Genomic DNA, 22,460 nt, shown 5'->3' on the forward strand with positions numbered 1-22,460 from the left:
CATTATATTTTTAATTTTTTTTTTATTCTGTACATGAAACTGTCAGATTTGAATTTATAAATTTTTATTAAAAAATATTTATTATTTTATAATTAACTAAATAAATTAAGATTTGTGTTAGTACTCAAAAAGGGTGTGTACCAGTCGTGGTGACTCATGTTATTGACTTTCTTCCTCGCCAAACTTGCTGCTATATACCTGCAGTAAAATAAATGTTTTTTTTTTTTTTAATTTTTAAAAATACTAAATAAATAAATTAATATTTAATTTATAAACAAATAATTTCAAAATCAAATTAATTTAAAGATCAAAAAATTGTATTTAAAAAAATAAACAAGAGTAATTACCGCAATTACTTTATTTAAATTTTTTATTTATACTACTACGAATGATTAGTTTACTGACCAGTAGATTATTAAGATTAATTGCTCATTATTTATATTATCAGTTTAAGATTAAAGTAATAACAACACCAACCAGTAATAACTGTTTGTTATTGTTATCTATGTGGTTACTAATTACCTAATAATTAAGAACTAGTTGGTGGTTACGAGTATTTTTAAGATAAATCTTTTTGGTAAAATTAAATTATTAAAATTTTGAAAATTTATTTTAAAAAATATGATAAAGTGTTCTTATATATATTTTTATATTGTTTTAATTTTATAAAAGACTTTAAAAATGTTGATTTGTATTCATCAGTAAACTCCAGACAGTCTCTTTACGTAGGCGTTAATTTTGGAGTAACTCCGCTGTCTTGATCACAATAAATTATAATTTATAATTTTAAATTATTATTAAAACAATAAAAATAATATAAATTAAACATAATCTATAGCCCATAGCTCATAGCTAATAAATAATTCATAAAAACAACGAAATATAAATATTTTTAAAAAATGCGGGAAAATAAAATTTTTTAAATATTTAAAAAACTTAATATTTATTACAACCATGATTATAATTTATTTAACAAATAATAATTATTTGTTATTGCACGCAAAAAAAAGATAAAATATAAAAATTTAGAGTAAATGTAGTCTGGAAAAACAAGTAATTTTTTTTTTTACTTTTTTTATTATTTAGTATGCAGTTGGCACTACTGGATTATGCTGCAAATATTGAGACATGCGCAGAGTAATTCTTGCGCAGATTAATTGTGCAGATGGGGAAAAATGGGTTTTAACCAATGGGAATCCGTGACGACGATGACCCTCAATTGCCTTCCCCACTTTTCTTTCACTGGATAGACTTGAAAATCTGTAACGTTCGCCGCCGCCATCGCATTCGTTTGTGGGCTTACACAGAGTTTGGTGAAAATCGTTTAACGCTACGAGCTTTATTGCTTTATTTAATATTTCATACAAGACATTTTATAAAAATCATCCAAAATGAGGGAAATCGTGCACATCCAAGCTGGTCAATGTGGTAACCAAATAGGAGCTAAGGTAAATAATATATTTTATTAAATATACTACATTTAATTTACATATAAGTGTGCCGTGTAACGGTCATCAACGCGGCGTCTATTTCTATTCATTCATTTTATTTCACTATATAAATTAGTATATTTTTATTTTCTCACTTTTTCCCAAAATCTCATCGGGTTTTATTTTAAATTAAAAAATTAGATTTTATCTCGCTTAAAATAAAATAATTTTATTTTATAGGAAATCAATAAATTAATTATTGATTTATCTGATAATTAGTTTCGATCTTACGGAATAAAAATAAAATAAAATTAAATGAATAATAGAATAGAAAAAAAATTAATATTGATCTGTCATGGCGACATTATTTTACCGGCCGGCATTAAATTCAACGGTTTTTAATTTTATTTGGGCGCAGAGTGTTCTCGAAAGCGTCTCCTCGTTTGCGCATGGCTGCTATTGTTGCCGACTTCCATTTTTTTTACTCATAATTCCCGTAGGTAAATTTCAGTTAGAAATTCCGAGAAAAAAAAAATAAATAACTTCATCTAATTTTTCTAAGTATTGAGTATGCGTACTAATAAAACAGCTGGGGAATAAAATTAAGTATTTTATAAATAATAAAATATTGTCAGGGTGTGGCATTGGATTTAATGTAGCGTCTGGCAGGATACCGACCGGTTGATGCGGCAAGAGGATTGAGCGGATGCGTGCGCAGCAACTCTCTTTCTTCCTGTCTCTAAGCATTATATATTTTTACTGTCTTTCTATTCCTCACCTATACAAATATATCTAAATATATATATACACTCCACACTATTCATATAAATTTTATATAGCTGTGGTTTAACCTGGGCTGTAACCTCAGGGTATTCGTAAAAAAAAATGATCAATAATTTTCTATACTTTTACAGAAAAGAAAAAAATTTTCCTGCTTTATATTTTCACTCATTAAATTTAATGGCAAACAAGATTACGATAATGAGTAAATTAAAATTCTTATGAATGAAAATAATTTGGACTGCAATAAATCTGACCATCCAGGGACATTAAATTTTATACCAAGGACATCTAGTCTTATGTCTTACACTCAATAGATTACGTGATTGACGACACAGTAATGCAAGACGTGCCCAAATAAAGCAAAAAGATATTTTTTTTCTTTGCATTTTTTGTCGAAGCAAATTGTTCGCTCGGTGCCGAGCCTGCAGATATATATGTATATTTATACCGAGGTAGCCGGCTATTGATCGCGTCTGAGTTCAACCTCCGAGCAATTTTCATTTACCGTTTCAATTATTTTTACAACGAATTAACTCAGGGTATATTATAAGTAATTTTCATTGTAATTATTTTTAAGAGTTTAGAAATAATGGGTTCTATAAACTGGGAGTTTAATATTCCAGTTAAATGAAGCAGCTGCTCATGTTCTCTCTGTCCTTTTTAGTCTCTCACTTACTCTTTAGGGCCGAGTACTTGACGTAAGCCAGATGCTCGTGTCTATTAGTACCCGTTATATATTACATGATTCTCCGAAGGTTCAATTTAGATATCGTTACAAAAAAACTACCTTATTTTTACCTTTCATTAATTTTAATTATCACTATTTTACTTGAAAAAAATTTTTCTTAGAAAATTGAAAATTTTAGTTAAAAAAATTATCCTGAAGCTAATGGACAATTAACAATTTTCTGATTTTTTTTCAACGAACTAATTATAAAAAAAAAAACAAAAACTAACAATATGCACGTGTAGAAAATTTAAAAAACTACAGGTGTAATTTTTTGTAATCATTTTTTTTTTATAATTTATCGTTTTTCAAAAAATTCAAAAATTATTAAACGTCAGCTGACTTCAAAATCATAATTCTGAAGTTAATAAACAATTGAAAATTTTCTGATTTTTTTTTCAATGAATAAATAATAAAAAAAAAAAAAATTAAAAATATGCACATGTAGAAAATTTAATAAACTATAAGTGCAATTTTTTTTAATATTTTTTTTTTATAATTTATTGTGTTGGAAAAAATTCCAAAATTATTAAACGTCGGCTGACTTGAGTATTATAAAAAATTTTGTTTTCTCAATGAAGATAAAAAAATCAATGATAATAATAATGAGTAATTAAAGCGATAATTATTAAATATCGTCCTTATTAAATATCGCTCTATTTAAAGCGATAAAATATTGTTTTTAAGAATTAAATAAAACTTAATGACACGAAAGAAAAATGTGCTAACAACCTGGCCTTGTTTGGTATCTACTAGATACGGCTCGATTACGAAATATATATAAAAAAAAAAAAAATTAATTAATTATAATTTAATGGAATTTAAATAAATTATTAGCAGTATTTTGTGAAAATAAAATCATTTATAAAAACCGGTATAAAAAAAAAAAATCGTTATTTAGAGTACGTAAGTTGTAACTTTGATCATTTCTATATATAGTAATGACATTGGTGAGTCATTTAGCTTTATAATACATAACATCGACCAGTGGGAAGTGAGGGGGCAGTTCTGAGTAAGAGGCAGACAGAAAGCTGAATTTAAAAGTCCGAGAGAGAAAAAGCTGGTTTTGGTTGATGTTCTTCTTATATGGCGATCATGAATGCCGAGTTTTCATATGCAACGAGGCGACATTTTTTTTCTTTTATATACACAGAAAAAAAAACGGAAAATCAATATTTTCTCGAGTAATCGAATGAATTACTGCAGCATTAATTTCATATCTAACGCGAAGAACTATTTTTTTAACAAGAAAATAAAAATTTATTATGATACTGAAGTTAGCCGACGTCTAACAATTTTTGGAATTTATTTAAAACGATAAATTATAAAAAAAAAATTGCACTTGTAGATTCTTTAATTTTCTGCATGTGCATATTTTTTTTTTGTAGTTCATTTGTTGAAAAAAAAATCCGAAAGTTGTTAATTGTCTATTAACTTGAATGATTTTAGTTAGTAGACTATTTACGATTTTAGAATATTTATTGCAAAGAATCATTTACAAGAAAAAAAAAACTAAATATATGCACATGTAGAAAATTCAAAAAACTACAAGTGCAATTTTTTAAAATATTTTTTTTTTTTTGTAATTTATCATTTGAAATGAATCCAAAAATTATGAGACGTTGGCTAACTTCAGGATCATAATTTATTTACACTATTGCAAAAAGAAAATACCAAGATATCTTGAAATAAATTTGAGTTTCGTCGATTAAGAAAATTTTCAAATTTTTACACCAAAAATATATTAGATCAAGAATTTTTAATATCATAATTTCTCATGATAAAAAAATAAACCATGATTCCAAACTTTTTTTCTCAGTGTATATATGAAAATTAAAAAAAACTCTCGACAAATTATGACTAGAGTTACAAAAAATACATATATAATTTTGAGTCATTAAATCCCAGTCTACTTTATTATTACAATTAATTTTATTAAATTAAAAGTATGATGAGACAAGGAAGAAAAAAAAGAAGAGATTGAGAATAAAAAAAGACTAGTCGCCGAGGTCTTTGAACGGTAGGAAATACCGCGTGGGCGGTGAGCCGTACTCTCATATCCGAACGTGTATTATAACAACTAGCTCTTCTTATTCTTGTTCTTGTTCTTCAGCTCAGCCGTGGTCGTATTGTTACTGACGGATTACATTGCGTTTTATTTCTTGCCGGTTGAGTGCACAACCAGCTTTAGCTGTAAGATGATGGTTGAGAGACTAGATTGACCGGGACTTGAAATGTTATGAAGCAATAGTTATACGAACGGTACTGGGTATAATGGTGTGTTAATTAGTCTCGATTGGCACTCAAGCGATTCGAGGTGCAACGGAGCCATCGAAATATTTATCTGCTGGGGTGAATAATAATGTCGGATGCTGAATTATTTTAATTAATATCCGCGATTTTTAATTATTTATCATCAGTTATTACACGCTAACCAATAGATACGGTCATTGAACTTATTAAATTATTAATTTTAATTATAATTATTAAATATGCTAATTATTTTTATAAATTATTTTAGTTTTGGGAAATCATCAGCGATGAGCACGGAATCGACCCAACTGGAGCCTACCACGGAGACTCAGATCTTCAATTGGAGCGTATCAATGTCTACTACAATGAAGCATCCGGTGGAAAATACGTACCACGCGCCATCCTCGTCGACTTGGAGCCTGGTACCATGGACTCTGTTCGTTCTGGACCATTCGGACAGATCTTCCGACCCGACAACTTTGTCTTTGGACAGTCTGGAGCCGGTAACAACTGGGCCAAGGGTCACTACACCGAGGGCGCTGAGCTCGTAGACTCAGTTCTCGATGTCGTACGCAAGGAAGCCGAAAGCTGCGACTGCCTTCAAGGTTTCCAGCTGACTCACTCCCTTGGTGGTGGTACTGGATCCGGTATGGGTACTCTCCTGATCTCCAAGATCCGTGAGGAATACCCCGACAGAATCATGAACACTTACTCTGTCGTACCATCGCCAAAAGTATCTGACACCGTTGTCGAGCCCTACAACGCAACTCTCTCAGTCCACCAGTTGGTCGAGAACACCGACGAGACCTACTGTATTGACAACGAAGCCCTCTATGACATCTGTTTCCGTACATTAAAATTATCTACACCAACTTACGGTGACTTGAACCATCTTGTATCACTTACCATGTCTGGTGTTACAACTTGTCTCAGGTTCCCAGGTCAATTGAATGCCGATTTACGTAAACTTGCCGTCAACATGGTACCATTCCCACGTCTCCACTTCTTCATGCCTGGTTTTGCACCACTTACATCACGTGGTAGCCAACAGTACAGAGCTCTCTCAGTACCAGAGCTTACACAACAAATGTTTGACGCCAAGAACATGATGGCTGCTTGCGATCCACGACACGGCAGATACTTGACCGTTGCCGCAATCTTCCGTGGACGTATGTCGATGAAGGAAGTTGACGAACAAATGCTTAACATTCAAAATAAGAACAGTTCATACTTCGTTGAATGGATTCCAAACAACGTTAAGACTGCGGTCTGTGACATTCCACCACGTGGATTAAAAATGTCAGCAACATTTATTGGTAACTCAACAGCCATCCAGGAATTGTTCAAACGTATCAGCGAACAATTTACCGCTATGTTCAGAAGAAAGGCTTTCCTTCATTGGTACACTGGTGAGGGTATGGATGAAATGGAATTCACTGAGGCTGAATCAAACATGAATGACTTGGTTTCTGAGTACCAACAGTACCAGGAGGCTACCGCTGACGAGGATGCTGAATTCGACGAGGAACAAGAAGGCGAAGTCGACGAAAATTAAATTTAAATTTTACCTCGTCCTTTTTTTTACCTATCCACATTCAATGCACGTGTTCTATCACGTACACGCTTCTTAATTATTATTATTATTATTATAATTATAATTTTTCCTCCAATTACTCGTTAATTTCTATATATATATTTTTCTTTTTTGTACGGACAACGATTAATTTTTTTTTTTCGACCAAGTTTAAACAATATGACGCATTTATGTTTATATAATTCCGTCTTAATTTGTTGCTTACTTTATATATATGTAATAAATAATAAATGAAAAAATTAAATTAATTTTCACCAAAAGCTTGATGTAAAAGAAGTCGTGACTCTGCAGTGTATTAATAGGTAACTTTAGTTACCTGCGTCATCTTTTATTAAATTATTATCAAATAAAGCAACTCTTTATTAATATATATATTGTTTGCGTTTATCCATTTATTATTAATATTAATTTCCTGTCATTTATGTTTTATTTATCTCCTAGTATTTTATCAACTAACTTCTTATCTTTTTTTAAGTAAACCAGCATAATAAAAAATAGACTTGGATAAATTTAATTGTATCGAATTTGTCTTGATTATAATTAACTTAGAAAAATAAATAATTAGTATAAAATAATTAATGGATTTTATTTATAAAAAGAAACTATCGACTTGATTTTTTTGATAAAATTATTAGACTAGAATACTGAATTAAACAAAATTAAAATTTGGGATTAAATATTACTATTTTTAAAAAATTAAAATATTTAGTTGTGATAAATGCAAATTGAATTGATTAATGAATTTTACTTTATAAAAAAATTATTTCGATTTAATTTTTTTGATAAAATTATTAGACTAGAATACTGAGTTAAATAAAGTTAAAAGTTAACACCGATACCTAATTGAGTTCTACATTAAACAGTATATACTTTATTTTATTAGTTTACGTAAAATTGAGCTCAATTTGTTATCAAGACAACAGTTTTTTTATTATTTAAAATCAGCTGTGGGTAAAGCTGATAATTTAAAAACTTATCAGTTGTCGTTTGATAATCTACAATCAACAACCAATCATCAGCATATAACATCAAGCTCTAAGATTGATTCTATATTTTTTTCAAATTGTAGCGGATCTCATGTCGCAATTTTTAAAGGATTTTACTGTAATCCCAGACAGCATTCAAGTCGGAATGACTGCTTTACCATGTCTTCTTGAAGGAGTCCTCAAGAAGTCTTATTGTGACTTCTTAAAGATGTCATTTTTAAGAACTTTTAATTAAGAGTTTTTGAAGACTCCATAAATAAGACGTCAGTTTTTTGATGTCTAAATGTATTCTTTTTAAACTTCTTTATGAAGTCAAAACTAAGAGCTCCTTAAAGACGTCATGGTAAATTCATGCGGAAGTCTTATTTACGAAGTCAGAAAAAAGAATTCTTTTTAAAGACGTCTTACTGAGTTCGCTAGGTGGCTCATTCGACATCTTGAGGACTTCTTAAAGACTTCTTTAAGATGTTGATGAGACGTCCAAATCATAAATAAGAACTCATTAAGACGTCATTTTGCTATCTGAGATATGTTTGATTTTGCTGAAAAATATCATCAGTTCAAAAGTTAATATATATATGTACATATATGTCTCTATATATATATAATATTATAATTCAAAATATCAAATTTTGTAGAGTAACATTTATTTACCGAATTCCCTGTAACCCCTAAATGATAACAACTGAGTAATTTTTGTTGAAATCTATTTCGGCGAAATTGAAACTTCGCTGTATTTTTTTTTTTCATTAATGCTTTGACTTTTTAGCTTTCCGCAATGAAAATTAAAAATTTTCAAAAATAAGAAGTTATTGGTTTCGGTCTGATTTTAAAAAATCGAGGTTTCATTAGATCTCGGTGTTTCGGAATCTTAGGATACTATTCTGACTATTTATGGATGGACGTCCAGCCGTGTGTGTGTGAACTTTTTTAGTCCGACAATGTCTTGAAACGAATCAAACCGATTTGAACGTGTTTTGCGGCAATTGAAAGGCCTCACTAAGCCTTAGAACTGATTAGATTTAGAAGTCGATCGGTCGAGTAGCTTTCGTTGCGTAACTCGTAAATCACTCAACCGATTTGTTTCAAAGTTTGATCAAATCTAAGCTTCAACAAGCTCTTTCGATTGCCGCAGAGCACGTCTAAATCGGTCTATTTTTTCTAAAGATATCGTCGAACAAAAATTACTTTTTTTCAGCGAAATTTATGTTTTTTGGTCCAATCGTTTTTATGATACTGAAAGTAGCAGACATTAAAATTATTTATTTCTTTTAAATAAAAAATAAAATACTTGTAAAAAATAATTTTGAAAATTGCACATAAAGAACTTTAAAAAATATTTACGTGTTTACCACTAATAACGTTTTCAAGCTCTCTGAGCTCCAAAACAGTGGGAAGTTTTGGGACTGGCCTACAGAATCAATCGTTTTTCAAATTTATTTTAATTAATTCATAAAATTTTAATACTCTTATGACAGTTAAGTCATTGAATTTTTTAAAAAGGTGGAGGTCACTCTCTGAGAATGCCTTTAAAGTTTTGAGCTCTTAAGATAATGGAATTAATTAAAGACCCGAACCCTAGACTACTTCCCGTCAATCAAAAAATCGCGTGTCTCGGTGGTCCTTTTTTTTTTAAATCTTTTCCTTTTTAATTTTAATTAACTCTAATTATAATTTATAACATATAAATAGATTAGTTTATAAATTTTTTCAGTACTAATTAAAAAGTTTATTGTTCTAAAATTGCTACAGATCAAACAAGAGTAAGCACCGTAAAAAAAGTTTGTTTGTTTAAGCAAACGGGACTTTTGACAGATAAAGTTTGTAAAAAAAGAAGAAAAAAAAGTTTTTCTCTTTATTAAAAGTGTTATGTGAATACAATGTGAAATGTTTATGTGTAAGATGAAAAAGATAGTACAGGGTACAGACGGATACGTTTTACTGCACAACATATATATGTATAGATACATATATAATGATAATATGTTGCTATTAAAACATTTCAATTTGGATCTCCGACGGAGAATGTACGGCATTTGTAGCAATGTCTAGTGTAAGCTTATTTCTTGGCATTTAAACTCATCTTTAGTTATTCTACTCTTATCTCTCTCCTCACTACAATTTCTCCATTATTATATATATACACATATATGTATAAGCGAAAGAAAAAAAACATTTAAAGCTTCCAGTAAGTTGACTCATCTTCATTATTTATAACATCCTTCATTTTTTTAAACTCTAAAAATTTTAACTATCCAATTTTTCTTAATAAAAAATATAATATATGTATATATTATATTTTTATTAAAAAATTGTTATAAATTTTTTATTAAAAATATTTATAAACAAAACTTTTAAATTACAAAATTTACCGTAAAAAAAAAAAGTTTAATTGGTTTTAAAAATTTTTGAATGTAAATAAATAAAAAGAATAAAAGAATATAAATGAAATATATGTGAGAAATTAAAAGAAGAATATAAATAATAAAATAAAAAATATTTATAAATTTCAGTGATAAAAAAAGTGTCACCCCCACTACTGGAGTTGCGTGTGATCGGCGCGAGTTGAGGGTTGAGACCGATCTAAGTCGAGTCGAGTTTGTGCCGCAGACGTGGCTGCATCTTCTGAAGACATCAGTCTCTTCAACAATCGATTTTCAATAATTTTAATTGTTACATTACATAAATTTATTTAAATCATGAGAGAAATCGTTCATTTGCAAGCCGGTCAATGCGGTAATCAAATTGGCGCCAAGGTAAATTTTTTAAAAATAATAACTTTGAGTATTAATTTTGTTTAAAAGTTTTTTAATAACAAATATTGGTGTGTAATTTATATGAAGGGCTTTAAATAATATTTTATTACACAAGTTACTTCCGTACATATGTGTAATTACACGAGAGCACATTCTGAAATACAATATTACTTACACTGTTCTACAACTTCATGAAATATGATACTAATTTTCGGTCACTAACACCGTGCAGGAAGTTCTTTAATTTATTATTATTATTAATTTCTTTTTTTCTTTATTTTTGCTAAAGCTGACGTATTAGTCATTGTCTCAACTTTTTTTTACAGTACTAATTATTATCTGTATGAAATCATCTTACAAATACTTAGTCATATCTTATACTTACTGATATAATTTTATATTAGTCATTAACTTAATTTACTTTTGAATGAATTTTTAATTTAAAATATTTTTTAAATATTAAAATAATGGTTACTTTATTTGTATTTAGAAAAAAAAAATAATGAATTACTTTTACTGTTACAAAATTCGATTTAGTTTTATTGAGGAGTTGATGATAAAAGATCAATGATCTTCACATCTTAATTGGAATGAAACAATTTTATAAGCCAGTCTAGTCTTTAAATGGCACTTCGACTTGAATTATTGCTAATTCTCTTTTATCAATCAAAAAGCAATATATTGTTATATTGAATCGTTTTATCTTAATTATATTTCTTATTTATGCCTCAATAAAAAATATAATTAAACTCGGATTTTTTCATTTTATAATTTTTTAACTTTTGTCAATTGTTATTAGTTTCAATTTTAGTTTTATTATTTAATTACTTGATGAAAATTATTTTAATTACTCAACAATTTTAATTTATACGCTGTGAAAAATCTAAATTTATTTAAATCTGAATTCACTCCTTCACTCGGAGTCTTGTTTTTATAAAAAATCACTCCGCGTACGGAGTAAATAGAGAATTGGTCTTGTCATCGGAGTTATTCCGGAGTGATCTGGATAATATTTAAGTCCACATTCACACTACATTTTTTTTATAGTGTAGGTAAATAATTTAAAAAATTTAAAAACAATTAAAAAAAACAGAAAAAGTAATCAAACAAAAAAAGTATTTTTCGTATCAAATGATTTTTTTTTTATGTAAAAAAATTTAATTCCAAAAATTATAATAATGAATTTCCCAATTTGATACAGTTTCGAATTTCAAGTTGATCATTTTTTTAATTTTCAAATAATTTCTGAATAAAAAAAAATTTAACTTCCTGACTTCGTTTCGATAAAAGTAAAAAATTTTTCATAGTTTTTTTTTTTCATTCTTCAAACCAACAAAATTTTCGAATCTATAAATTTTTTCTTTTTAAATTTTTAAAAAACTTGTCTTAGAAATCCTCAGTTTAAAACTTTTTTTTACTCTTAAATTTTTTCAGTTTAAAAAATGATCAATTCAAATTTCAAAATCGTCTTGAATTCGGAAGTTCACTCTTACGAATATGTTTGTAATTAAATTTTTTTGTATGGATTACCACAAATTTTCGACAAAATTATTTCTTAATACAAAAATATTTACTTTAAAAAAAAAAAATATTTTTTCTCAGTCTATTCCCGTATCTACACAAGAACTCTTTCATATATCAATATGGGATACAGTTATTTTTTTTTTTTTTTTTTTTTTAATTTTTTTCCATGAAGCAAAAATAGATAATAAGTATAACGGGTTTTTAAAATTATCGAATGAAACAAAAAAAGTAACATCAGTTTATTTAGCTTAACTATATATATAATTATGATATCCTCCAAGTGGATCATAATCATAAAGAATGCAGTAGCCACTAACAATTACAGTCATTGAGTTTTTTTAAGTACGATCTTGGTTGAATGAGTCGTATAGCTATACATCATAAGTGGTAACAAAATTTAAAGTGAGTCAATAGTACAATCACTAGCTGTATTTTAACTATCAGTTAGCTTATTATAAATAATAAAACTTAATTTTATTATTTGTTATAAAAACTTAATGTAGCACATGTACGTTTTTCAATAATAAATTGAGTAAAATGATATTATTATTTATTATTTACTTATATGATGTATGACGGACACAATAATTATACGGTTGAAATAATTTTAAATTCATCAACCGTAATAAAATTTTTATAGTCTAGTTATTTATAAAATTGTACGGTAATTTTTAATAATTGTAGCTGATTATTAATATAAATATTTATTTTATTTATTCCAATCAATCAATTCATACATTGTAAAAAATTTGCGGAGTGAACGCGGATTGAATCCGAAGTTGATTAAATCCGGAGTGAAATTTACTCCAAAGGAGAGTTTATTTAATTATTAAAACTCCGAATCGGAGTAAATGCGGATTGGAATAAAATCCAGATCATTTCGAAAACATTCCGCTAAAAAGATAAATTCCCTATTTACGCTTAATGCGGAGTGATTTTTTCAAAAAACTCCAAAATTCCGAGTAACGGAGTGAATTCGGATTTAAATAATATCCGAAATTATCTCCAATTCACTGCCGATTTTTTACGGTGTACGCATACGGAGTAAATAGAGAGTTTGTTTTTTTCAGGTGAGTGATTTCGGAGTAATCTGGAGGAATAAATTTCACTCCGATCCGTAGTTTCAATATTAAATTAAACTCCCTTTCAGAGTAAATTTGACTCCCGGGTAATTAAATAAATAAACAGTCATCTGCTCCGCATTCACTCCGAATTTACTCCGCTAATTTTTTTACAGTAAAGATTTATTGATGACATAAATGTATGAAGGGATCTCAGAGTGTGGCTCGTGACAAAATTCTAATAATAAATATTTCGAAAATAGATAAATAAAAGAATGAAAAAGGAATAAAATAAATAAATGACATAAATTAAGACGAAGATGAAATGGAAGAGAGGGTGAGAATAGGGGAGATGACAGACTCCTCCTCAAGGCAGGAGGCCATAGGCCGTGTTAATTTTGTCATCTTCTATTCCTGGACTCTTAAAATTTATCCACATACATACATACTTAGTTGCTAAGTATTTAAAGACCATTTTCGTATTTTAGAAACATGATATAGTCTAGGATAATTAACTATTACTTAATTACGACTTATATTTTTTTATTTTATAACTGTTCATTATTAATAATTAATTACATAATTATAGTTCTGGGAAGTGATATCTGAAGAACATGGAATTGATCAAAATGGAATTTATCATGGCGACAGTGATCTTCAATTAGAAAGAATTTCCGTTTACTACAATGAAGCTTCCGGTGAGTTATAAACTCATTAAATAAAAATTAAATTATTAAAACTTTTTAAAGAATGTCCCGGTTTTTTTCTCGTACACAGAAAAAAATAAACTTTAAAAATTAGTGTTTAAAATTACCATCCGCGTTATAAAATTTTAATGTTTAAGTTACGATTTTTAAAGTTCAAATATTAATTTTTTTGCATAGACAATGAAGTTTAATATTTATCCTATAATTACTTAATTATAAATGAAAAAATTACTATTTATAAAAATAGTATTTACCGATCACTTTACCATTACATTACTTGTCTCTCCTCAATTTATATAGTTGATTTTTTCTGTGTGTCAAATTTATTTATCTCCATTCTCCTAAGCAACCCCAAGATTTTCTTAATTCAACGAGCGATCTCGCGTGATCTAAAATAGCGCAAGTCAAAAGTCCGCGACGTGAAAGACGAATAAAAGGATTAAATGAAATAAAATAAAGTTGGAATGACTCGTGTTCTCCACTGCGACGGAAATAAATCCTTTGTACATATACAGTATATACACTTGTAAGTTTACACAAAACTTGTCGCTAAAATAAATACCAACATTATTTTAATTCTAACGACTACTAAATTTACTATCCAATAAATTTATTTATACATATTTTACATATCAAAAATAAAAACATCAGTTTTTATAACTCGTTGATTAGTTAATTAATTCATTTAATTTAATTATTTTACGTGAATGTTAATAAAAATTTATCTAACGTAAATGTGTATGTGTACCTTATCGTAACAAGTATGTCAAAGAATTGATTGTAGGTATTTAGTATAATCGATACAAGCTAATTTGAAAACTAAACAGCATACGGGGAACCCGTATATGCATTTCCGTTAGTTATTTTGGTCATCACACGGGTTTTCGGTAATACAACTCAATAATATATTCTTAACATGCAATACTCACATTCGTTGGTTAAAAATTAACGGTACTTGATATAAAATAAACGAAATATAATGACCTTTATATTCAATTATTAAGCTTTTACACTGTTAGAAATTTTTCTTCAAATTTAAAGCAAATTACTACACTGTAAAAAATTTTTTTGACCCAATGTAGTGTAAATGTCTCGATGTAAAAATTTTGGTGTGAAAATTACACCAAATTCGGTGTTAAATTTAGGCGGTGTGAATTTTTAATTTTTACACCGCCAAACGTGTAAATGTATAGGGGAAGGGGGGGGGGGTAGGATAGACAAAATAGGGTACCCCCAAAATTTTGTAAAGAAAAATTTTATTTTTTAAATGGTTCTTAAACATTCCAAAATCACTTTTGTAAATATAATTGAGCGTTATTTTGAATTTTTTTTGTTAAACTTTTTCAAAAATCAATTGTCAGTTGAAAAATATTAATGATATGTTTTATGATAAGAGCTATTAAAAATTTGTTTTTTTTTTTTAGTATTCAATAATCATGCAAAATATAATTTTCTTCGTGTAAATTACTTGCAAAAAAGTTTAACAATCAAATTCATTTGAAATCCTGAATTTTTTTTTATCTTTTTTAAAGGGGTACCCTTTTGTCCGCAAAAATGAAAAATTTTTTTTTTAACGGTAACTGAAAATTTTTTTTTATTTACTTTGAATATTATTAAAAAAAAAAGATTTAGTGTTTTTGAGTCCTCGAAAACTTGGTATTTCTTTAAGTACCCCGTTTTGCCCCTTCCCTAATTCATGATAATTTTGCGTTCAGAAAATTAATCATAAAAATATTTAAATGTTAAATATACTATTTAATATCTAAATTAAATGAATGTAGCTATTGATTAAGTAGTTCAAAATATTAATCGAAATTACAATGAGTAACACGGAATGGTGTAAAAAAGAGTAGATGACACTGTGTTAAAATTATACAGATTGAAAATTTACACCGAGAGAATTTTACACCGTCATTTCGCACTACACGGCCGTGTAAATTTCTCCGGGTCCATTTTTACACCGAAATTTTTTACAGTGAAGTACTCGATCACTTCATGTAATTGCACATCTATGTTTATTATATACTAGTTCCCTGACCAGGTACAAGGTCTTTTACCTTACATAATTTATGTATTTATTTTATATAATTTATTTATTTTTCTATTTGTATACTAAATAAATAATTTATTGCAGTTGCGACATCAACAAATGGAGGTAAATATGTACCCCGAGCAATTTTATTGGACTTGGAACCAGGAACAATGGACGCAGTTCGTTCAGGAGCATACGGAAAACTATTCCGGCCAGACAATTACGTCTTTGGACAATCAGGAGCCGGAAATAATTGGGCCAAAGGACATTACACTGAAGGAGCCGAGTTAGTAGACTCAGTGCTTGATGTAGTTCGAAAAGAATGTGAAAACTGCGATTGTCTACAAGGTTTCCAGTTAACCCACTCCCTCGGCGGTGGAACCGGATCCGGTATGGGTACTCTTCTCATCTCAAAGATCCGTGAAGAGTATCCTGATAGAATAATGAACACTTACTCTGTAATGCCGTCGCCAAAAGTATCTGATACTGTCGTCGAGCCTTACAATGCAACTTTGTCTGTTCACCAGTTGGTTGAAAACACCGACGAGACTTATTGTATTGACAATGAAGCCCTTTATGACATTTGTTTCCGTACTTTGAAGGTTGGGAATCCTTCTTACGGTGACTTGAATCATCTTGTATCGCTTACGATGTCAGGAGTGACCACTTGCTTGAGATTCCCTGGACAATTGAACGCTGACTTGCGTAAACTTGCTGTCAATATGGTACCGTTTCCACGATTGCACTTTTTTATGCCAGGGTTCGCACCTTTGACATCCCGTTCAATGCAACAATACTCGGCACTGTCAGTTCCTGAATTAACTCAACAGATGTTTGACGCTAAAAATATGATGGCTGCTTGTGATCCTCGTCATGGAAGATATCTCACTGTTGCCGCTGTATTTCGGGGCAGAATGTCAATGAAAGAAGTTGATGAACAAATGTTAAGTGTCCAGAATAAAAATAGCTCATACTTTGTTGAATGGATACCAAATAATGTTAAGACTGCGGTCTGTGATATTCCACCTAAGGGATTGAAAATGTCGTCGACTTTCATTGGAAATACAACAGCGATCCAGGAATTGTTCAAACGAATTTCGGAACAATTTTCTGCTATGTTTAGAAGAAAAGCTTTCCTTCATTGGTACACTGGTGAGGGTATGGATGAAATGGAATTCACCGAAGCTGAATCAAATATGAATGATTTGGTGTCTGAGTACCAACAGTACCAAGAGGCCACCGCTGAAGAAGACTTTGAAACTGAAGAAGCTGCTGATGATTTCGAAACTTGCGAACAAGAGTAATGCAGACTGATAATTATTATTATTTAATTTATTATTTATAATTATGATCAATAATTATTCATTTAATCACTTGTATAAGTAATTATTCATTTAATCACTACTTCATACTGTAAAAAATTTGCAGAATGAATGCGGATTAAATCCGGAGTGAATGCGGAGTGGGTAACTGTTTATTTATTTAATCCCCTCGGAGTTAAACTTACTCCGAAGTGAAATTAATTTAAATATTAAAACTCCGGTTCGGAGTTAAATTCACTTCTGAAAGGAGATTCAGATCACTTTGAAATCACTCCGCTGAAAAACAACCTCCGAATTTACTCCGTATGCGGAGTGAATTTTTTTAAAACTCCGGAACTCTGAGTGAACTCAGATTTAAATAAAATCCGTAATCACTTGCAATTTTTTACAGTTCATTAATTGGTTTACTAAAATTTGATTAATTATTATAATAACACAATATCATCTTCATGTCTATGAAATAATGCTTTTTTCATACTTTTATATAATATGACTTTTTTTTTTATATATGTACTTGTACTAGTTTAAAATGTATTGTATGATTTATTACTATAAAATTATAATTGCTTGAGTTTTTAAATAAATTTGCGGTATTGATTAATTTAATTACTTAATTATTATTATTAAAATATATAATAACGTAGAATATATGATTGTGAAATGAAAATGAAAAATAAAATGCTTGTAATTTGTGGTTGAATAGTTTCTCGATTGAGGAAAAATTTTATAAATATTTTAGTTCATAAATATATATGTATTTGTATGAAAAATAAAAATAAAAAATATAAATTAAGCTGCATGTTCTTGATCCCTGTGACTGTGACTGTCATGGTGATGAATAACTTGAGTACGAGCTTTAGCTTCTTGACACTTATGCTTATGGTACTCGGATATTAAATCTTGAATCGCAGATCCTCTTCAAAATCCGTCTTTCCTATTCTGCTTTTTGTGTGGGAGTAAAAACAAATTTTTGTTTTAGACATTTATCCACAAACGCTGAAATGAATTTTTAACGATTGCAATATTGCTGAATATTTGCTATTATTGTTACTAAAATTTTCGATTCTATGATAAATTATTTAGTTTTATTAATTTTTCGATCCATTCATATTTATATTTTTTTTGAATTCACGTTGGAGATAATCCGAGAAAAAAGTTCAGATTTAATGGGATTCAAAACAATTATTTATAATAAATAAGGATCGAAAATGACTAAAAAATTGATACGAGTTACAAAAAAAAAAAACTATACTGTAAAAAATCAGGGGTGAGCTCGAAGTTCATTTAAATTCGAATTCATTCTATCATTCGGAGTTCAGGAGTTTAAAAAAAAATCACTTCGCATACGGAGTAAATAGGAACTTTTTTTCAGTCGAATGATTTTGGAGTGGATTTTATTTGATAGCAGGTTACATGAACACTGTTTAAATTGAAGCAGATTTATAATTGTTATATTATAAAATAATTCCAGCTATTAATATTGATCCTCAATGTGTTTAAAATTATCTGATATTTTAGCAAATTATAACTATGTTGAAAAAGTTAATTTGAATCAAGAAAAATATTCTTGATTTAAGAAATTTTTTTTAACGATTCGGAAAACCAAAATTTTTTTTATCAAGTCAACATATTTTTGTGCTTAAATCGAAATTTCTGTATGACGGTGCAGTTTAAGTATTCCAATTTATCTTAACTAATTTGTATAAAAATTTATTTCTATTTTCTGTCTTTCTGAAGACTTAAATTTCTTAAAAGAAATTTCCGAAAAAAATAAATAAATTGGAAAATATTTATTTACTTATTAGCTTAAACATATTTTAAATAAATTAAAAATTGATCTAGTCTTTTAAACGATACTGTGTCACAATATTCACCTTTTTGTTCTCTCTCCATATATATATATGTTTGGTTTATGTTATACGTATATATTTTTATTAAATGTATGTTGTATATCATCTGGTTGTAATACGCAATAAAGTAAGTTGTCCTCGTACGCGATGAGATAATATATAATTGTCAATTTTTCTCAAGGTCCTGTCTTCATCAATTTTAGTTTGTTATAACAGATTTAAATTTGATACCCATATCATTTAATCGTTAACTCTAATAAATATATACATTTTCCTGAGAAAAAATTATCATTCCAATATGCAATTATAGAAAACTAGACATGACTAAATTTAAATTTTAATTATTATAATTATAAATAATTTTTTGTAATTATATATGATCAGATCTAATAGCTTTTTCTCTGGCAAAACTTTTTAAAAAATAAATACAATATTTTAAAAAAAAATTAATTGCTAAGCGCAATCCAAATGAAAAAGTATATCTTTAAAAATATATATAAATTATTTATTTAAAATAATGAAATACAAAAGAAAGTGTCGGCTAAAATTTTAAAAATATATATTTATATATAATAAAAAAACAATTACTCCGAAATTTCATCTTCTTGATCATCAAATAATTGGTCATAAATTGGAGCATCTTGATACTCTTGATACTCAGACACTAAATCTTTCATATTAGATTGCGCCTCTTCAAATTCCATTTCATCCATGCCTTCACTAGTATACCAATATAAAAATGCTTTTCTTTTAAACATAACATTAAATTGCTCCGAAAGACGTTTAAATAATTCCATTATAGCCGTTGAATTTCCAATAAAAGTCGATGACATTTTTAATCCCGTAGGCGGAATATCACAGACTGCAGTTTTAACATTATTTGGTATCCATTCAACAAAATACGCACTATTTTTATTCTGTATATTGTTCATTTGCTCTTCAACTTCTTTCATTGACATTCTACCCCGAAAAATAGCCGCGGCTGTTAAATATCTACCGTGCCTTGGATTGCAAGCAGCCATAATATTTTTAGTGTCGAACATTTGCATTGTTAATTCTGGAACTGAGTAAACTTTGTATTGTTGACTACCACGTGCTGTAAGAGGCGCGAAACCCGGCATAAAAAAATGTAATCGAGGGAATGGAACCATATTGACAGCAAGTTTTCTTAAGTCGGCATTCAATTGACCGGGAAATCTGAAACAAGTTGTAACCCCTGACATTGTTACTGATACGAGATGGTTCAAATCAGCGTAACTGGGCGACGTGAGCTTCAATGTGCGGAAACAAATGTCATAAAGCGCTTCATTGTCAATACAATAAGACTGATCGGTATTTTCAATTAACTGATGAGTAGCCAACGTTGCGTTGTAAGGCTCGACAACAGTATCGGAAACTTTTGGCGACGGTACTACTGAAAATGTGGCCATCATTCTATCAGGATAGTGGTCACGTATTTTAGAAATAAGCAGCGTTCCCAAACCTGACCCGGTTCCACCCCCAAGTGAGTGAGTCATCTGGAAACCCTGCAGACAATCACAGGCTTCGGATTCTTTCCTCACTACTTCTAACACTGAATCCACAACTTCGCCGCCTTCTGTGTAGTGGCCTTTAGCCCAATTGTTGCCTGCTCCTGACTGCCCAAACACGAAATTATCGGGACGGAAAATTTGTCCATACGGTCCCGAACGAACTGAATCCATAGTTCCAGGCTCCAAGTCCACGAGAATCGCTCGCGGAACATATTTGCCACCGGTTGCTTTGTTGTAATAAACATCTATTCTTTCTAATTGTAAATCGGAGTCTCCGTGATATTCACCTGTCGCATCAATACCGTGTTCATTATTTATTACTTCCCAAAACTGTAATAAATAAAATTATACATTATTAGTCAGTAATTAAATTTAATTATTTACACTGTAAAAAATTAACGGAGTAAATGCGAAGCCGATGGCTGTTTATTTATTTAATATTGAAACTACGGGTCGGAGTAAAATTTATTCCTTAAAAATGACAATAAAGTTAGCAGACATTTGAAAATTTTTTGATTTTTTTTTTATCAAAAAAATAAATATTAAAAAAAATTTTGATTTTTTTTTTATCAAAAAAATAAATATTAAAAAAAAATTTTTTAAAATTGCACGTATAGTTTATGAAGTTTCCGACATGTGCATTTTTTTTTAAATATTTTTTTTTTCATTATTTATCTGTTAAAAAAAATTTTTTTAATTTCAAATGTCTGCTAACTTTACTATCATTCCTAGAAGAAGTTCATTTCAATACAGTCGACTATCCGTCATAATCCTGGTCTAGGGGACGTAGGAGAAATTTTTCTTGGAGTTTGTCTTCCCACTACCATGCGTTTAATTTTCTTCTCGACTACCCGTTATAAGCCTGTTTTATTTTATATGATTTTAAATGTCAAACTTACATTTTATTACTTACGCGACTATTCGATTTTCCTAGTGCTTATGGCGCTAAAATAAATACTTATCTATTTACACTAATAATAATTTTAATGCAAAAAATTATAATGATAACGGTATTGATTACAGTAATAATAAAAAATGATAATTTTATTAATGAACTTAATGCTCAATAAAACTTTTTAATTGCAGCAGAAGCTTTAATTGTAATTAATGATTACAACTATGAATAATAAATTATATTTTACTTGATAATGATTTAATAATTATCTGCGAAACATAGGTAGCAAATTTTCATCATTAATTTTCATCATAATTTTAAGGGAGGCTTATGACGAGTTCTCTAGTACGAAACCCTTAAGTAGAGGAAGCTACTTGGACTCAATAACTCCCAATTGAGAGGAAAAGGCTTATGACGGGTAGTCGATTGTAGAAAAATTCTTAATCGGAGTGAATGCGGATTCAAATGAAATCCAGATCACTCCGAAATCATTCATCTGAAAAAACAAACTCCCTATTTACTCCTTATGCAGAGTGATTTTTTTTTACTTCATAACTCCGAGTGACGGAGTGAATTTGAATTAAATTAAAATCCGTACTCCGAATTTACTCCCAATTTTTTACAGTGTATAAATTAATTAAAATTGTAAAATTAAAAAATTTTGTTTTTAAATACAAACCTTTGAGCCAATTTGATTGCCGCATTGCCCTACTTGAATATGAACTATTTCACGCATTTTAAAATATTTATTATTTTTAATTATAAAAATTAATATAAAAGTGAAATTAAAAATACTTAAAATTTTATTTTGTAAGCTGACTGAATCGCTGAAAATTTAATGACTTGAATGTAAACGTATAAAAAAAAATAAAAAACAAACGCTTGAAGTTTACCTTGGCAACGTTTTGATCTGTTATTTTTTTTATTACTTAATAATAAAATTATAAATAATAACGATAATCGATACGACTGTAAATAAAAATAAAATGATAAAAGAAAAAAGTAAAA

General features: G+C 28.8%; 3 protein-coding genes across 4 annotated transcripts; 2 read left to right on the top strand and 1 right to left on the bottom strand.

The window, feature by feature from the left end:
• Positions 1-1,256: 1,256 nt before the first annotated feature.
• On the top strand, positions 1,257-7,159 carry LOC103572292 (tubulin beta-1 chain). The gene is made up of 2 exons (XM_008550826.3): positions 1,257-1,448; positions 5,462-7,159. The coding sequence occupies exons 1-2, from the start codon at positions 1,392-1,394 to the stop codon at positions 6,746-6,748; spliced, it is 1,344 nt and encodes a 447-aa protein (XP_008549048.1). The 5' UTR covers positions 1,257-1,391; the 3' UTR covers positions 6,749-7,159.
• Positions 7,160-10,351: 3,192 nt separating this feature from the next.
• On the top strand, positions 10,352-17,668 carry LOC103572302 (tubulin beta chain). The gene is made up of 3 exons (XM_008550837.3): positions 10,352-10,529; positions 13,704-13,812; positions 15,956-17,668. Exons 1-3 carry the CDS (start codon positions 10,473-10,475, stop codon positions 17,155-17,157), a joined length of 1,368 nt encoding a protein of 455 aa, XP_008549059.1. The 5' UTR covers positions 10,352-10,472; the 3' UTR covers positions 17,158-17,668.
• LOC103572311 (tubulin beta chain) lies at positions 17,530-22,266 on the bottom strand. 2 transcript variants are annotated; one of them, XM_053737161.1, is made up of 3 exons: positions 22,132-22,266; positions 19,666-20,887; positions 17,530-17,597 (listed from the first exon to the last, which is right to left on the bottom strand). In XM_053737161.1, exons 1-3 carry the CDS (start codon positions 22,186-22,188, stop codon positions 17,530-17,532), a joined length of 1,347 nt encoding a protein of 448 aa, XP_053593136.1. In that variant the 5' UTR covers positions 22,189-22,266. The 2 variants fall into 2 exon arrangements, with proteins under 2 accessions (XP_053593136.1, XP_008549071.1); XM_008550849.2 differs by lacking the exon at positions 17,530-17,597 and having other exon boundaries at positions 19,601-20,887.
• Between the last annotated feature and the right edge of the window lie 194 nt (positions 22,267-22,460).

The sequence above is a fragment of the Microplitis demolitor genome, chromosome 3, assembly GCF_026212275.2.
Source record: "Microplitis demolitor isolate Queensland-Clemson2020A chromosome 3, iyMicDemo2.1a, whole genome shotgun sequence".
NCBI classification, from domain to species: domain Eukaryota; kingdom Metazoa; phylum Arthropoda; class Insecta; order Hymenoptera; family Braconidae; genus Microplitis; species Microplitis demolitor.

What these genes read in the sequence shown, in the direction of transcription:
- LOC103572311 (XM_053737161.1), bottom strand. Translation starts at nt 22,188, where the DNA reads ATGCGTGAAATAGTTCATATTCAAGTAGGGCAATGCGGCAATCAAATT. An exon ending in GCAATCAAATTGGCTCAAAG is followed by an intron (nt 20,888 to 22,131) that starts GTTTGTATTTAA and finishes TATTTATTACAG; the next exon opens with TTTTGGGAAGTAATAAATAA. An exon ending in TGAGTATCAAGAGTATCAAG is followed by an intron (nt 17,598 to 19,665) that starts ATGCTCCAATTT and finishes TTATTATAATAA; the next exon opens with TTAATCAAATTTTAGTAAAC.
- LOC103572292 (XM_008550826.3), top strand. Translation starts at nt 1,392, where the DNA reads ATGAGGGAAATCGTGCACATCCAAGCTGGTCAATGTGGTAACCAAATA. An exon ending in GTAACCAAATAGGAGCTAAG is followed by an intron (nt 1,449 to 5,461) that starts GTAAATAATATA and finishes AAATTATTTTAG; the next exon opens with TTTTGGGAAATCATCAGCGA.
- LOC103572302 (XM_008550837.3), top strand. Translation starts at nt 10,473, where the DNA reads ATGAGAGAAATCGTTCATTTGCAAGCCGGTCAATGCGGTAATCAAATT. An exon ending in GTAATCAAATTGGCGCCAAG is followed by an intron (nt 10,530 to 13,703) that starts GTAAATTTTTTA and finishes ACATAATTATAG; the next exon opens with TTCTGGGAAGTGATATCTGA. An exon ending in TTACTACAATGAAGCTTCCG is followed by an intron (nt 13,813 to 15,955) that starts GTGAGTTATAAA and finishes AATTTATTGCAG; the next exon opens with TTGCGACATCAACAAATGGA.